We start from the raw sequence: 18,138 nt of genomic DNA on the forward strand, positions 1-18,138 counted from the left end.
TGCGGCTGAGGACCTCGGAGAGCTGGTCTGCGCAGGTCCTCAGCAGCCTGGGACTGATGCCATCTGGTCCTGCAGCTTTCCCCCGCTTCAGTCGCCTCAGCTCCCTCCTCACCTGGTCCGGTGTGATGGTGAGGGGGGAGTGAGGAGGGGACTGGTGTGAGGGTGGCCTGCCGGGGGTGGGGCAGGTGCTAGAGGAAGTCCGTATGGTGGGGGCTGGAGACGTGGGGCAGTGTCCACTGGGCTGGAGACATGTGAAGAGACATGTGAAGAGGAGGGAGTGGGGGGAGAATCAAACCGGTTGAAATGTTCGTTGAATTGATCCGCCCCGCGCTGGTCTCCATCAGCTGTCCCTCTGGCACTCTGTCCAAAACCGGAGATGTTCTTCAGTCCCCTCCACACGTCCCGTGCGTTGCCCTGCGCCAGCTTCTGCTCCGGCTTCTCGCCATAGTCCTTCTTGGCCTTCCTGATCCTCCACTGGAGTTCATGCTGGACTCTCCTCTGCTCCTCTCTGTCCCCTGAGTTGAAAGCCCTTTTCTTTTGGTTCAGGAGGGCTTTAAGTTCAGGGGTCACCCAGGGGTGGTTGTTGGAGAAACACCGTACCTTCCGGGTTGGTACAGTGTTTTCCACACAGAAGTTGATGTAGTCTGTGATGCAGTGGGTCAGGCCGTCGATGTCATCTCCATGAGAGCTGCAGATCATGTTCCAGTCTGTGGTCTGGAAACAATCCCTAAGTCTCTCTTCAGCCTCTTCACTCCACACTTTCACAGACCTCTTCTGTGCTGGCTCCCTTCGCATCTTGGGTGTGTAATCCGGCCGCAGTAGGACGAGATTGTGGTCTGAGCGTCCGAGCGGGGAGAGGGGGGCAGAGGTGTAAGCGCCCTTCACGTTAGCATACAGAAGGTCCAGGGTCTTATTGTTCCTTGTGTGGCACTTAACATACTGTGTGAGTGTGGGGATAGTGGCAGAAAGAGAGGCGTGATTAAAGTCACCGGTGATGAGCAGCAGGGCGCGGGGATGACGCATCTGGGTCTGGGTCACGGTACTGTGGATGCGCTCACAGGCTGCGGCGGCGTCGGCCGAGGGAGGGATATACAAGCACAACACCACCATGTGTGAAAACTCCCTCGGTAGATACCTAGGCCTCATGCTGACGACGATCATCTCCAGGTCCCGGGTGCATATCTGTTCTTTCACGTGCACGTGTCCGGGGTGGCACCATCTCTCATTCACAAACACAGCTACTCCCCCGCCTTTCTTCTTCCCGCTCCCCTCCACACACCGGTCTGCGCGCGCCAGTTTAAATCTGTCCAGGGAAACCACAGAGTCCGGTATATTCCCGTTCAGCCACGTCTCCGTAGAGCACATCAGTCCGCACTCCCGATAAGCCCTCTGATGTCGGGTTAGTGCGGCCAGCTCCTCGGTCTTGTTCACGATGGAGCGAACATTACCCAGGATCACTGAGGGCAGCCATCTTCTCCTCTTGTGTCCACCTCTGCAGCCTCTGCGTTTCCTGTGTATCTCGGTGGGGATCACCGGCCTCTCCACATGCATGAAATGTACAAAAGTAAATAATGTTCAGCACAAAAGTAACACACCATTGTGTTTGGACAGATGGAGACACAGAAACTGAGGCCACTCAGCGAGGAGATCCTCCAACAAAGCCTCCTGGAGACAAAGGTAGAAAACAACTCTTCAAAAAGACACAGTCTAAAATTTTCAAGTATCTTTAATTTACTGATAACTGTTTGTGATCTTCCAATTTCCAAACCCCAAATAGATGAACCAAGAGGCAGCACTATGGACGACACAAAGGTAAGATTTATTTCAAAACAAACCACAACAATCATAAACGTCTGACAAGTGCAGACTTTAAAAAGTTTCCATTCAGTCTCTGCCAAAATCGGATATGTTCGTTGTCCACGAGACCAACCTAGAGACTCGCCCTGCCTCCAGGGCACGTCTCGAACACATCTCTGTGACCAGCAGCAACTCAGGTCTCTAACTGGTCTCCAACTGTACTCCAGGCCGGTGAGACAGGCCCTTTAAGGCGAGACACGGCAGGTCACTGTGGTAATACATCATTAACCATTAGCTCAAATGAGATTCATTAAAAAAACACAAATTGTGTGTCTGCGTTTGTAATTTCTACATTCAGAAGCAAAACAGATACTAAGTCCGATGAAATCATGGAAGCTTAAAAGAATATAAGATAAGGCTCAGTCTGTTACTGCCCGAAAGGCCTGGTCAGTACTTGGATGGGAGACTGGAAACACCAGGAAGCCGAACGAATGTAGTGAGTGGTTGGTGGTGGTCGATGGCACAGATTGGCTGCCTCGCTTCCGTCAGTCTACCCAAGGGCAGCTATGGCTACAATAGTAGCTTATCACCACTGAGTCTGGAGTGAATGAATAATGCAATGTCTCAGAGTGTCCTGAAAAGCGTTATATAAAACCGATGCATTATAAGGCCCAAGTGGCCTGGCAGGGCCCCGGGGGCTGTTTCTGCAACTTCCCACTGACGAAAATTCCTGATGTTTGCCTCAAAATTCAATAAGGTGAAATAAAAACCCTTCACATCTCCAAAATTCATTTTTTTAAAACAATGGCGCGATAGTGCCCCCTGGAAAAAACTTTAACATTGTGCCTTATGGCAAAACCCCCCAAAATAGCGAAAACCACGAAAATTTTAGTTCGTCGTAGACGATAAAATTCGGGAAAATGATTGCTGACATGGTTGCTAGGCAACCAACTGCATGGCGGCCATATTGGCCTGAAGAGGGATTTGGGGCCAAAGGCGCCATTTCATTTGAACAAACTCGTGCTAGGGCGTTGAACGCAGCGACTCCCCGGTCGCTCCAGATCATCTACACAAGTGGGACATTAATAGTTGTTAAAAACTTTCTAATAGGATTAACGGTGTAGTCATGGCAACGCCATGAATTCAGTGTACGTTTTCGGCGCTCGCCGTCACCTTCAAAGAGTCATAACTCGCACATACTGTGGCCGATTTGAGTATAACTTGAATCGTTGGTCGAGTCACCAACCCCAGATGTTGTGATATATGAAATTTGAAAATGGGCATGATAGCACCCCCTGCAGAGAACCGAATAAAAATGAATGAAGAAAAATAGTGAACTCTGTCGTTGACAGATAAAATTTGGCACAGACATCCGTCACGTGACCCCGATCAAAAAAATAATGATGGCCACGCCCATTTCCCCACCGTGTTGCCATGGCAATGATTCGATGCATCATGACTGTCCGGAAAAAAAAGTACATTACGTGGTTGCTAGGCAACCAACAGGAGGTCCTTGTTCTTGTACTCTGTACAGCGACATTATAACAACGTAGGGCACGGCAGCACCCCCCAGTTTTTGCAGTGGGGGCCTCTAAATGCCACTTGCACACAGTGTCTCATGAGGGACTAATTAGTGTCAATAACGGGGGACGAGCTAAGGTAGGAATATAAACCGCTAAACTCTTTATGCTCCTGTCTCCTCCTCTCCAGTCGCTCCTGTCTCCTCCTCTCCAGTCGCTCCTGTCTCCTCCTGTCCAGTCGCTCCTGTCTCCTCCTCTCCAGTCGCTCCTGTCTCCTCCTGTCCAGTCGCTCCTGTCTCCTCCTCTGGAGCTCGTGCTTCTCTCTGACCTGCTCGTGAGCTCGCCGCTCAGCTGCAGCGCTACCGCCCCAAAAGGCGAACATAACAGTGAAAATAGATACTTCTTTGGGGAATAAACTGTCGGAAAGTGCGTATTGGCAGAAAGTAATAGAAGGTTAATTCATGTCGGGACACGTGGCTTCTGTTGCTGTCTGTATTTCACCTGTCTCTCGGACAAACAGGGAGACCGGGGCACTTGCCTGGACAAAACGTTTAGCATAAACACCAGCTGACTTCTTCAATAATAGTAGAAGTTTGGGCTGACTTTACTCCACAGAATAAGCATAAAACTGTGCACTCGATCTTCTGGGGATCCATGATTCTCACTCTGGTCAGTCATCAGCTCCAGTTGGAAAAACTTTATAATCCACAAAAACAGACTTTCACCTGCCCCGCGCCCATCGCCGCTTGATTTACGTGTCTAAGGTTGTTAATAAACTTGTGTGAAGTTAGCCCCCCCATAGTGTCAAATTTGCTTCAAAATAGTGTCATTCGTTTGTGCACACAAAATTAGCGTTTGTGCGCACTTAGTTTTTGAGGTATTGATCATTGATTGGTAGTTGATCAGCCCCCCCATAGTGTCCTATTCACTCCAAATTAGTGTCATTGTTGATCAATTGCCAATCAATGATCAATACGTCAAAAACGAAGTGTGCACAAACGCTAATTTTGTGTGCACAAACAAATGACACTAGTTTGAAGCAAATCTGACACTATGGGGGGCTAACTTCACACAAGTTGTAAATAAGCCTTAACTTATCCATGTTGTAGCTGCTGGAACCACGCACTGTTGTTATGGTGCGAGGCAGCGTGGGAGATGCATTCAGGAACAGCACCGCATCTCCCTTTCCCTGACTGATGTTTACATTCCCACGTCCACAGCAGCGTTGGTGCCACCACGCGGTGCCTCACGGGAAATGTAGTTCTAACGTGTTTAATGCAATTTACCGGCAGGCTGCATATAATATAAATAAGAAATTATCTTGCGGGCCGCAAAAATTATCTCGCGGGCCGCATTTGTCTGAGACGCCAGTGCTATAGGAAATCGGCCATCTTGGCCCGAACCTCAAACCTTCAAAATCGTACCTCTTGAACTTCTGGCCCCTGATCCCCGAGTCTTCAATGGAAAGCCTCCAATTTTGGCCAACATGTCCCAAACCCATGTGGCTTTCAAAATCATCATTACATTTTTGACATATTATTGGGCGTGGTCATGACAAGCCCACAACTCAGAGGCCATTTTCATTAAAATTCAAAGCCTCATGTCTTTCACACGCTTTGTCGGATTGAAACCATAGACTGTAAAAAACAATGGACGTCTTCTGCTCACTCCTCCCCGTATACCATAATGACCACGCTCGAGGGGGAATTCATGGAGGATTTACAGACTCCTCCTCCCCAGCTCTGACGAAGCATGTTCCTAAAAAGGGCATAAGGGCGGGATCTTCACTGTAGACTCCGCCCTTGCGTAACGTGTAGCTCGCGCTGCTCCAATGCTAACAGTCCGACCCTCATTAAGTACGAGATTTCTAAAATTCTTCTTACGAAAACCAGCCTGGTTTCATTAATTGTGATTAACCCAGCGTTATCTCAGGAGGAAGATCTAGCCTAGTTTAGTGTTGAAAAAATTGAAACCAGGCTTAGTTAAAGTTTTTTTTTTTCAAGGTGTCTAAACTCCAATGCTTTTCAATGGGGGCCTAGTGGCGATATGGAGGTACTACAGCAATGGCGGAGCAATGGCAGCCCCCAGTGTCGTGGTCATAAAGCAGAGCAGCCAGCGCCCATTGATTGAAATGGACCCAATACGGCGCGCATGCATATTCCTGACCTGGACCTAATGGTGTGCACACGCAGCCACTATCGCCAAAAATGACTTTAAATGGCTTGTAAGTGTCCTACCCATCCTTCGTAAGAATATCCAGAGTTTTTAGTTTGGCAGCATGTTGGTCTCTTTCAGCGTTTCTCCTGAAATTCGTCAATTTCCTTGATTTCCCAACCGTTTTAGACTTGTACGTATTTGTACTACCCCTTTGTCACCAAAAGAAGTTATAATTGGATGTTTTTTATTCCAAATTCTGCTTTTTGTAGTCAATCAAAGGAAGTTCAGTTAGGCTGTTTCCTGTCCGTCTCCCTGTGTGTTCCTCGTCCTATATGGGTCTCTCCAAAATATTGCTTCATATATCGAGGGGGCTGCGGGGCTGGAGCACCCTCTCAACAAATATTTGGGCGGCCAGGGGAATTTACCCTAATTACAAAATGATTCAAACTGCAATTCCGTTTTCTGCAAATACACAAGTGCGGTCGTTCATAAGATTAATGTAACATCGGCTATGTTGTTCACTCAGTGTGTGTAGCTCCATTGATAGAGCGCTGGTTTCCCATCTATAAGACTGCTGGATCGATCCAAACATTGACTCTTTTTTTTTTCCTTTTGGACTTGACCCTAACTGGAAAGAACATGAATCGGTGCCTATGCTCCAACTCTCATTAAAAATGAGGAAATTACCCCTCTCCTCCAGTGGGGTGCTGGGACCTAATTTTGCCCCGGGAAGATAGAGAAGCCTCTATGTTGTGCACTTTTACACACTTCAACAGAGTCAATAACTAAATTGTGTCTTCATCTTTTCCAGATGAAGGCGCTGTTGAGCAGACTCCACCTCCAGGACAGATCTGAGAATAAACTGACCTCTGCAGAGTTTCTTCAGATCAAACCGACTCTGAAACATGAGGACGAGCTGAGTGAGAGAGACCTCTGCTCTGTTTATCTCCACAAACTGATGATGTTAGACTACAGGGTTAGGTACATTCAGGCTAAACCGGAAAACACAAATGTAGATGAACAAAATGAGACAGATGATTTTTTTGATGACACTGATGATGTATCAGAACAGACCAACATCCATCCTCTGGACCTCCAGATGGCGGTGTTTCACTGCTCAGACAGCTTTCTAAAGCAGAAGATGGTCACTAAACTGTCCCAGTGTCAGTACGCCTTACCTCTGCTGGTGCCTGACCCTTTCACTGGGGACATCGAGTGTCCTCTGTGGACGTTTCGACAGATTAAAAAGACCTGGAAGAAAAGTGAAACCAAAGATAATAAAACTGTAGTGACCATGAAGTCGATGTCCATCTGCAAAGCAGAGATTCCGATGGTTCTATGTTTCCGTCTGGGATCTCTGTCTGGGTCTAAATCTCAGCTGTTAAACTCTGTGATCCATGATCACCACAGCACCTTCTTCCACAGAAACTGTCCAGGCAGCTCTAAAAAGCGCCTCCTGTTGGATGGTGTAGCAGAGATCGCCTGGTACTGTCCCTCTGGAAAACCCACTGACAGCTTCTGCGACTGTGTGGCCTTCTGCAATCTTCATGGAGATGGTCTGACTCACCACAAACAGCTGCAAATACTGATGGACAAGGCGTCAGTCAATGTGGCTTTTGTGCCTACGTTGGATCGGAGTCATGAGAGTGCAGCTGTGATCAAAAGTCTTTTAAAGTCCACCAAACCCCTCATAGCTCTAATTGAAAACAGTGGCAATGATATGACTAAGCTCAAAAATGAAAACACAAAATACAAAGTTGGCCTTAAAGACAAAAGCCTGTCAGATGTTTCTGAGGAGCTAAGACGAAAAATAAAAGACATTATATCCGGTGAACATAAGTCCTTTCAGCTTGAATCCATGTCAGACACTGGACTCAGAGTGGATGAACATGACACCAGCTGTGAAAATGGCCTAACTTTAACAAAAGAAATGATGACGATAATTGAATCTGTCGATGCGTCTCATGTTAAAAAGAAATTCCTCCCATGTCAAGGCCAGCTGTGGCATGACTGGAGCAAGGTAAACAAAGAGCAGTATCAACTCAAAGGAAACGTTGAAGAAGAAAAATCTAAAAAGCTGAATGTGTGTAAGAAACTACGAGAAGATCAGGTCAAAGCTTCCTCTGGTGAACTGATGAGGTCTTTGATTCTTCACCTCTCGTCTTTGAGTCCAACAGACAGAGAATATTTCCTCAAATGGGCTCAGATCTTATTGGATGATTATGCCACAGATCAACTTTCTGCAATACTTCAAAAATATAACCAAAACTGGTCTCTAGTCTTGGATCTAAAGAAAATGTCTGAGGACTTGGACCAAAAGAAAAAGTCTGAGGACTTGGACCAAAAGAAGAGGTCTGACATAACTAAAGAGTTACAGACCAAACAAGCAGAACTTGCAAACATCTCACAAGACCTTCAGTCTGCCACATGTGGCCTGGAGCACATCTTCAGAGAAATGGCTCAGATTTATGAAGCCCATAAGAGTCTAGATAAACCTCCAGGACAGAGGCCGACTGACTGGTCTAAATACCCAGAGCTGGCAGCAGAGCTGATGATCTCAGGACACCCAATGGAGCTGATGGATGGAGATGCAGGTCACGTCCCTTTGACTTGGATCTCAGGTCTTATTGATCAGGTCATAAAGAAACTGGGAAACAAGAAGGTCTTTGTTCTGTCCGTGTTGGGGATACAGAGCAGTGGGAAGTCTACGATGCTCAATGCCATGTTTGGACTCCAGTTTGCAGTCAGTGCAGGCAGATGCACCAGAGGAGCCTTCATGCAGCTGGTCAAACTCTCAGAAGACATGAAGAAGGGTTTTCTGTGGGACTACATCCTTGTGGTGGACACTGAGGGCCTGCGAGCTCTGGAGTTAGACGGAAATAAAACCATTCATCACGACAATGAACTTGCTACATTTGTGGTTGGTTTGGGAAACATGACTCTGGTGAACATCATGGGAGAGAATCCCTCTGATATGCAGGACGTTCTGCAGATTGTGGTCCAGGCTTTCATGAGGATGAAGAAAGTCAGACTTTCACCGAGCTGTGTGTTTGTTCATCAGAATGTCTCTGATGTCAGTGCGACAGAGAAAAACATGGATGGAAAAAGGAAACTGCAAGATAAATTGAATAAAATGGTCCAACTCGCGGCTAAAGAGGAAGTTTGTGACGCTGAAAGTTTCAGTGACATCATTGAGTTTGACGTTCAGAAAGATGTGAAGTACTTTGCTCAGCTGTGGGAGGGAAGTCCTCCGATGGCTCCTCCAAACCCAGGATACAGTGAATGTGTCCATGATCTGAAGAGCTTCATCCTCGAGAAAGCAAAGAAATCTCCTGGTGTCACTCTCTCTGAGTTCAAAAGTAAAGTTACAGATCTGTGGAACGCTCTTTTAAACGAGAACTTTGTGTTCAGCTTCAAAAACACTCTGGAGATCGCTGTTTACAGGAAACTCGAAGTTCAACACGGAAACTGGACCTGGGCTTTGAGAAGTGAGATGCTGAAAATTGAAGAGAAACTTTATACCAAAATTACAAATAAAGAAATTCACCACGTTGACCCCAGTTTACTTTATGGAGAAGTTCGCAAGAAATATGATGAAACTAAGCTTTTAATGACAAAGTACTTTGAAACTGGGGAAGACAAAGACATGTTAATTCAGTGGCGTCTCCAACATGAACTAAAACTTAAAGATTTTCTGGATGAACTGGTTCGAGGACTTCAAAGAAAACTGAATAATGTGATTGAACAGAAGAAAGCAAGTAAAGAGGCTGAGGAGAAGAAGACTGTGTTTGAGAACAACCTGCTGCAGAGGAGCAAACAGCTCGCTCTAAAACTGAAAGACAACTTACCAAAAGATCAGGATCTGCGTAAACAGTTTAACGTTGATTGGGATAACTGGGTTTCTGAACTGACCAGAGGCTTAAAACCTGCTGAAAAGATCAACATTATGGAGGACCAGATTCAGGCCATTCAGGAGCTGGGATTTGAATATGACTTAATCATGAAAAGAAAAGAGACAATATGTTACCAAGAAATATCTGTCCTTAGAGATTATACTGAGTATGTCGGCCAGAAGCGCCAGAATGCTTTTATGGAGACCTGGGATAAAGTGAAAAAAGTGGTGTCATCATCTGGCAATCTTCCACATGAAGACCAAGAGAAGATCAGAAACCTCATCACAGATGTGGAAAAACAGGCTGTAGAACAAATTAAGCAAAGGCCTGTGGCACAAAGAGGCTACAGTTCATCTTACCTGAGTGAAATGAGCTCAGATGTGATCACATCTATGACTGAATTTGAATCATTAAAAGAATGGAAATATCCTCTAAAGAAAGAGTTCAAAGTGGATCTGATCCTGTTTGTGTTCTCCAGGACTCAGAGGTGGATCTCAGACTCTCATTCTCAGTTCATCAAAAACAATGACGTCCGCACATATTTAGAGAGTAAGAAAGATGGATACTACAGTGTCTTCAGGAGTTTCTGCAGAGGAAGCTCCTCAGCTGTTGTTCTCGCTGAAGTGATCTGTGAGAAACTGAAGTCCTCCATGACTGAAGCTGTGTGTAACCAGACTGCTATTGATATCGCTGGAGACATGAGATGTAATGTCCCAGCGTTCAAAGAAAACAGACTCAACCTGGAGAAACATGTGTTAAAGTCACTGGCAGAAAAGAGAAAATTTAACAAATATATTAAATACATCAGAGATCCAAAGGCCTACACTGAGAAGTTCATCAGAGAAGAAGTGGAAACTCACCTTCAGAAAAAAGAGAACATGGACAAATGCAACAGTTTCTACAAACAGAAAATCTGTAACATCCAATCACAGATTCTTCATGCTCTTCATGAGACGACCAGAGAAAACTGTGGAGACATAAACATGTGGCTGAAGGAGTTTACAGGATCTATTAAAGGTGAACTCCCATTTGGAACAATAGACCCTCAAAACTTTAGTGATGTGAACAACTTTGATTTTCTGAAGGAAGAAATAGAGAAAGGACTAAACTCCAACTCTGCCGACCTTTCACATCTCTCAGTGGACAAGTTAAAAAATTCAAGACAGAGACCAGACCAGATCCTCATCGATCAGTTGTGTAACTGCTGTTGGGAAACATGTCCTTTCTGTCGTGCAGTTTGCACCAACACCATCAAAGATCATAAAAGTGCTGAAGATGGAGGTATGGATCATAGCACTCCTTTTCATCGCTCTCCTTCTGTCAAAGGCTTCCACTACAGAGACACAGTGGAGATGTCTTTGCCGTTCTGCACTACACAAGCAGCAGGTGATGAATCCTTCTACCCTTACTCTTCTTCAAAAATATCAGTGCGTTACAAACAATACCGTACCGCTGGCCCTCCATATGACACATGGAGCATCACTCCTGACCTGTATCAGATGTGCTACTGGCAGTGGGTCGTCTGCACATTTCAAAAGGAGATAGAAAAGCATTATAATCTGAAATATGAAGGTCAAGGAAAAATTCCTTACGATTGGAGAAAAGTCACTGATAAACAGGCACTGGCAAACTTGGAGGAAATGTACAAATAGATGAAGAATCAGTTAAATACAGTACATTTGTACAATATCAGAAATGAAAAAAACAAATTGTGCAACTAGTTAAAAAGTAAAAGTAAGAAATTATTTTTATGAATAAGAAGAACTTTGGCAGAGGCTGAGAAAGCTATGAGTGATCACTATTTTTTTTTATTATAAACAAATGTCAAATACTTCACTTTTACTTTTACTTTCTTTCTATTGTTATTATTTTAGTCATCTAAAATGGAGAAACAATACTGCATGGATATAATACAGCATGAAATGATCTTAGTTTTATTTTGTCATTTTAATCTAAGGGACAATATAAACAAAGAAAATTATTTCTACATTTAATCACATTTTTCACTTCAAACTTTCTAGATGTGATGTAACAGTTATACTTTTTTAATGATGAACAAAACTGTTGGATATGATACTAACTTTAAACATGTAATGATCATTTTATGGTGTTGGTTTGTTTTATTATTATGTCGGGTTAATCATAGAAAAACATTTAACCTGAAGTGACAGTTTACTGTGTGTGTAACTATATCATGTGTGTGTAACTATATCACCTTCATCATTAAAATCCAGCACAAATAAAAAGAACAATATAAAAGTTGTGTAACTATATGGTTGAAAACAGATTTAAATCATGTTGGAAAAATGTCCTGAAGACGTTAATATTGTGAATGAAACTAACCAACGTTCTTATAATAAAGTGATTAATGGTGATGGAAAACAAGTTGCGGTTTATTATTAACTATATCACTGTTTTTAAAGTGTTTGCTCAGTCTTTATATTGAGATGTTATTGATTGTTTGGTCTTTGAATGGACTGTGGTAGTATTGAAAGGTCCTGTTTCCAGAAGGACTGGGCCACACGTCTCTGTGCACATGGATCAATAACAAGAGAAACTCAGACTGGGTTCATTTTCTTTGAACAGACTGTATTTAAAGAAAACAGATGGAAAAACACTGTGATCACAAAGTTTCTGGCTTCCAAGTCGTGAAGGTCCAAGTCCCAAGCAAGTCCAAGTCAACTGGTCATGAGGTAAAGTCAAGTCATGCCTTTTGTCAAGTCAAGTCTTTCTTTAGCCGGCAAGTTAAGTTATACTTCATTAATCTCTGTAGAGAAGTTTGTTCTCTGCATTTGACCCATCCTCAATGTTGCTGGGCGACCTTTAGGAGCAGTGAGCTGCCAGCATGGGCTGGCGCTCGGGCTAGTCACCTCAAGTCGCAAATGTCAGCATTAAGCCTAATTCTTCTTTTCAAAATGTGTTTAATGTACTTGAAAATATAAAGTGCTTTCTCAAGATTTGGTAATTTTGAACATTTTGATTAAAATCAAACTTTTTACAAATCTAATGGATTTGAAGTCTATTTAATGAATAAATAGCCCACCATTTAAACTGTATATATTTTAATGCTCCAGTCTATGTACAAAATTACTGGGACAGCTTTTTAAGGAAGGGGGCCGGGGGGGCTTGCTTAACAAAAAAATAGAAACAGAGTTATTTAAACATCAGTTGCTTTTTCCTGCAGTCTGAAATATAAATATATACAATAATATGGTTATTTTAGTTACTTTTTGGCAGGTTTTCTGTCAGTGGTTCCCCTGTAATGCCCCGGCCCCTGTACACTTGGATTCGTGCCTGTTCAAAGTAGACTTAGAGCAGCCTTCAGTCCCGCTGTCACTGGGCTCAGTGTGGCTGTGGAAAATAACCTCGAAATGCTGTAGCTTTTGAGAGAACGCCACCAAAAAGCCCCAAGATTTCTGCCATTAATCAGCTCTTACATCGTGGTTCTGGAGGCTCCTTTCTGCGCTGTGGTTTCAGTCATTGTCAAAAGTTTTCCTGTCCTTAATAAATTTCTGTGAATCTTCACCTCTTCACTCACTGTAGAAAACTTTGAATGCATCCAAAGAAACACACATTTCCTCCTGCCACACTGCATTGATTTAACACTCCATCTTAAGCTGAAAAAGCATGTGGCAAATTACCAAATGTAAACATAGATGCGTTGCTTTTATCAATGAATCCTGATCTTTCAACAGTTTCACTCAAATAAATAATAGCTATAAAGTCATCGCGAGTCCAAGTCCAAGTTGCTGATGAGGTGAGACGGGCTTTAGAGGTCTGTGTTTGCTCTTTCCTGTCGCTCCGTCACTCTGGCTTGGTGGTCTTTACAAGCTCTCACTGTCAGTTACTACCTTTGCCCTCATGTTCTTCAGGGTCCTCTGTGCTGCTCTTTCTGACATTGCTTGCTCATTCCTTTTCCTCAACACTGCCACCAATTCCTCTGAAAAGGTCCTTCAGAAGATCCTTCAGTATTTGTTATTTATTTATTTTCACATAAATAACTACAGAAATTTTGATAACATGAAAAAAAATTAAGGCGTGATGGAGTGTAAAACCTCAAAGGGCTTATACTTTCCGTCACTCCCCTAAATGAATTACAGCGCTTGAGATAGAGAACAGGGATATATTCTTTGGGTCAAATACATAACAAATGCAAATCCCATTGCAATATCATCAAAGAATCACGAGTAGACCATCATATCGTATAATATTTTAATCACCAACTTAAACCAAAATGCTGTAAACAGTATTTTTTTTCTTTTCTTTTTCAGATTAATCTTTTGACTGAGATCGAGGCTTATATTTAGTGAGCAAAAGATTTTTTTAGGCTCTTTTTGCTGTTAGTATGTAGCAGTAGAAACTTAGAGCTGTGGTTTTGTAAACTAATATGACACGAGTAAATTTGATTAATTAAATATAATTAGAACAAAATAATCTAATTATAATTTAAATAATACATTTTCTCTCAGAGTTAACTACTAGTGGCAACTGGTAACTTGTAGTAACCAAACGGCTAGTGCTACAACAGTTAGCTCATACGATGCTAATTTATTTATTTACCTTTATTTAACCAGGATAGTCCCACTGAGATTAAGAATCTCTTTTTCAGGGGAGTCCTGGCCCCAGAGGGGAATCTATTGTACATGTTTTTAGTGGTAGGGGAAACCGGAGTACCCGGAGGAAACCTACGCAGACACAGGGAGAACATGCCAACTGCACACAGAAAGGCCCTGTCCAGGTGGGAATCGAACCCAGGACCTTCTAGCAGTGAGGTGTGAGCGCTAACCGCTGCACCACAATTTTATATGAACATTTCCAAAAACCAGGTGTAATTAAAAACATAATGTTTTGTTTAAAGCTGTGAATAAAGTAACATCATGTCACTGAGGCAGTGGTTTAGTTACAGTTTGATTTTTAACTCCTCCACTGGGGGGCGCCGTTACTGTTTTCATCTGTATCTGGACTTGTATCTCTCTGGAGGTCTCAGAGTTTATAAATTGCAATCACCACCGCGGCTCCAATGCACTTACCAAGTGTGAGGTGGAAATTTACCAGTTTCCTGGAACGCACCTAATTCTGATTCAGATTTACATTTACATGTTTTAGCTTCTTCAAACTCACAGTCAGAGCCTTTCCTCTGAATATAAACTCATATCAGGTCTCAGTGCTTTCTCTTTCTGTAACACAGATCTGTGTGACTGTACAACAGTTCAGCCTGTGACTCTAAATAAAGGTGAAGCAGTTTGGTGGAGCTGCTCTTCAGTCTAACCTGTGAGTCTGTGAAGGATCTGACCAGACTCTTCTCCTGCTCGGTGTCTCTCAGACCTTTCCTCCAGTGTTAGTGAGCAGGAAAAGGTTTGTGAAAAGGCCTCGGCTGATCCCCTCCTGTCCCTCAGCCCCTCCAGAGTCCAGAGCCCAGGACAGAGCTGATCCTCCTGACCTGATGGTTTAAAGAGCCTCAACATGTGACGAGGGTCATCGATTTAGCTTTGGAGAATTAACTATAAATGTTAAGATTATGAATAGAGAAAACGAATGAATGTCCTAAATGTTTACACAAAGATAACGTTTAGTTTGTGACTCTAAAACATCCACAATCCTTCTCTTGAATCTCACAAGCTCATCTAATCTCTCTGTGAAATCAAGATCATCTTAATCCTGCTTCAACTTTCCTGTTCACAAAAAAAAACAAAAAAACAACAACAACATCTGCACAATCGTTTAAAAGGTTATTTTATGTTACTGGACAATGTGAAGCTGTCACTGTGTTTAAGAAGTAAAACAAAGTGGTCTGTCTCCATCTAGTGGACAGTTTAGCTTTACCCAAATCTAAAAGCTTATCTACTGGAGAGTTTACAGCCTATAGGTCAATGTAGCGCCTCATTTGAAAGCTAAGACCTACACAACTGATCTAAATGGGTCTTTTTCCTAGAATTTTTGCCCCTTTTCTGTTGCATTTTTGTTGCTACTTTAACACTTTTTTTTTTCAAGAACCTTTTAGATTTGGATAAAACCAATCTAGTAAGTAAGTGTGTTTGGTTCAGGTGGGGGTTAAGAGGTTAAACAGTAGAAAATGTTCCCTGAGGTTTGACTCTAACATGTTCCATCTTAGTTCTGTTCACATTTGTTCTTCTTTGTTTTAGCTCAATCATCTGAGTGAAAGTTCTATAGTTGATCCAAATGGTGGTACATGAGGCACAGGTTTCCTCAGGCTCATCTGCACATTTATTTACAACAGGTAAGGTTTTCAAGTGTTATAATGATGCCAGTCTTGATTTGATCTTGATCTCGCCTGGTGGACAAGGCTCAAACATGTCATGAAGTGGCACTTGGTGTGCACAGTTTGGAGAACTCGACAGCACAGAAGGATGAACCCAGAATGATTCACAGTCGTGTTGGAACATGTGGTTTGTCCAGTGGTTCGGATGGTTGGACTTTCCTGAGCAGTTGGAGTCACTGCTGCCTCCTCATCTTCCACCTCATGAGGGATTTCATTTCATCACGTTATAGTCACGGTGAGTGCATGTAGTTATGAGTGACTCCACTAGAGGGAGAACAACCACATGAAAACTCCACACAAGTTATAATGGAGGTTTTAGGTCTGAATAACTTCAAAGGGTTTATTAATATTTTTCATATTTGAACTTCATTTAAGCAGGTTTGGCTGAAGTTCGACCTGGTCTATTTCTGTCCTGACGTCTAAATACTTTTAATCCTGGCTTCATATAGAGTTTCAGTGCACAGACATTTCCACCTTTGTCCCACATATTTAGATTAAGTCCCACTTTTCTAATAAAGTTAGATTCAATCAGAGAAAGATCCACCAGTGTTTCAGAGTTTGAAGAATCATGAAAAGAAGTGTCAAAATGAAAGTCTTAACCTCTTAACCCCCACCTGAACCGAGCATATTTTCTCCAGTTCAGCTTTACCCACATCCATAATGTCACAGCCTATAGGCCAGAGTAACACCTCATTTGAAAGCTAAGACCTACAAAACTCATCTAAATGGATCTTTTTCCTCAGTTGTCATCCCTTTTTTGACATCACTTATGTAACACCCGTCCCATGTGACCAGAGTTTTGGAACTAATTAAGTCCAAGAAACGTACTTTAAAGTTTAAGTACAAACACTAAAGTTAGATGAGGACATCTAAACCCTTTAGAAGGGGGAGGATGTAGCCCAGTCTAAGAAATGCTACTTTAGACTAAGCTGTCGATGTGCATAAGTTCATTGGATAAAACTACTAATAAATATTCATTGATTAAAATGTTTGATTAAAATGCTTTAAAATTGACCTAAATAAATAATTAATTTCATGTACGTATAAATAGTGAAAAAATAAATAAGCCTCATGTTGTTTAAAGTTCATTTGCATAAGAATGGTGTGAAGACCGTCTAGCCCTCGAGTCACTCGGCTTTTAGCAGCGTACTGAACAGATGTAAGGAAACCAGTCCAGTAAACACGGTCTATCCAGGTGGATGCAGAGTCTACACGCTGTGGATGGAGTTGTTGTTACCAGTGATGTGAGTACATGCTGTATTTATTGTTTTTATTTGTGTATGCTCAGACGTAAAGTGTGTGTGTGTAGAATTTTGATGCTGACCGTGGCGTGGTTTAGCATGCTAAGCGCGGCTAACGCTATTGCTAGTTTTTTTTTGCTTCGTCTGTATGAAGAGTGTAGATGGGTCAAATTTGTTTAAGACTAAGTATAGATTTCTTGATACGCAGTGGACCATGAGAAGCCCTCTTTGGACCCTACTGCGGGAGTTTATAGTCTTGCTGTTCGTCGTTTGGATCTGTCCTGCTGCTCCGGGGAGGACTTGTTGAGCCGACCCCGCCATTTTACCGCTTGATGTCTCATCTCGTCTCATCTCGTCTCATCTGCCGCCGAGCCCGGACACTACCATCTACCATCTAGTAGAAGCCAGGTTCCTTGAGTACTCCGAAAACACCAGGTGCACGTGCTGTTTTTTTTTCTGCTTGCATGGCAAGTGAAGAGGCCATTGTTTCTGTTTGTAAGGCCACAACGATCGCAAGCATCAACAGGCCTGCAACAAAAAAACTGAAGTAATCTGAAAAGGGGGGTATTTGAAGAGTAATTGTATCAGCCCACAGTTTTTTTTCTTTCTAATTTTTATACTAAATTTCTACTTTACATTCAACTTCACTGTGTGTGTTTTGTTTAATTATTATTTTTTTTGTAAAAGGTTTCAAGAGTATTAATTTTCTTGGTGGAAGTATTTAAATTGTATTTCTTTCGCTAAGTGGAGGCACCGTCATTTATAACTTAAGTAGTCCTTATTTTCTCGTATTTCCTGTTTACCAGAATATTTATTTTATAGTAAAAGTACCCAGGACCCCACCCATAGTCTACCACCACATTTAATTAGTTCCAAAACTCTGGTCACATGGGACGGGTGTTACACTTATATGTTGGTTTTTTGTCCATTTTTTGCCACATTTTCATCTTTTTTTTTGTCACCCTTTAGTCGCTCTTGTGTTTTTTTTTCATATACTTCTTTTTAGACTTGGGTAAAGCCAAACTGGAGAAAAAGTGTTTGGTTCAGGTGGGGGTTAAGAGGTTAAACGTCACTGAAAAGCATTACAGTTGTTTCCAGTCGGCATTACATCTACATTTCTTAACGTTTATGCCATAGATTCATAAAACAAAGATATGCATGAAGTGTGTTCTAAAGCGCATTCAGCTGCATGTTTCGATGTCATTTGCATTGTTTGGTTCACTTTACATAAAAAAATACAATTACAAATA

At 42.6% G+C, this 18,138-nt stretch overlaps 1 protein-coding gene across 1 annotated transcript in view; it reads left to right on the forward strand.

Moving 5' to 3' along the window:
- Nucleotides 1-6,285: 6,285 nt before the first annotated feature.
- LOC306982734 (interferon-induced very large GTPase 1-like) overlaps nucleotides 6,286-18,138 on the forward strand; it is a gene marked incomplete at both ends in the record, with an annotated part of 56,673 nt that continues 44,820 nt past the window's right edge. The window contains one exon of the mRNA XM_079583196.1: nucleotides 6,286-10,753. Within this exon, the coding sequence (XP_079439322.1) occupies nucleotides 6,286-10,753 (4,468 nt within the window). The remainder of the gene's footprint in view (nucleotides 10,754-18,138) is intronic.

This window comes from Gobius niger (genome assembly GCF_951799975.1).
Source record: "Gobius niger genome assembly, contig: SCAFFOLD_47, whole genome shotgun sequence".
Classification (NCBI taxonomy): Eukaryota; Metazoa; Chordata; class Actinopteri; order Gobiiformes; family Gobiidae; genus Gobius; species Gobius niger.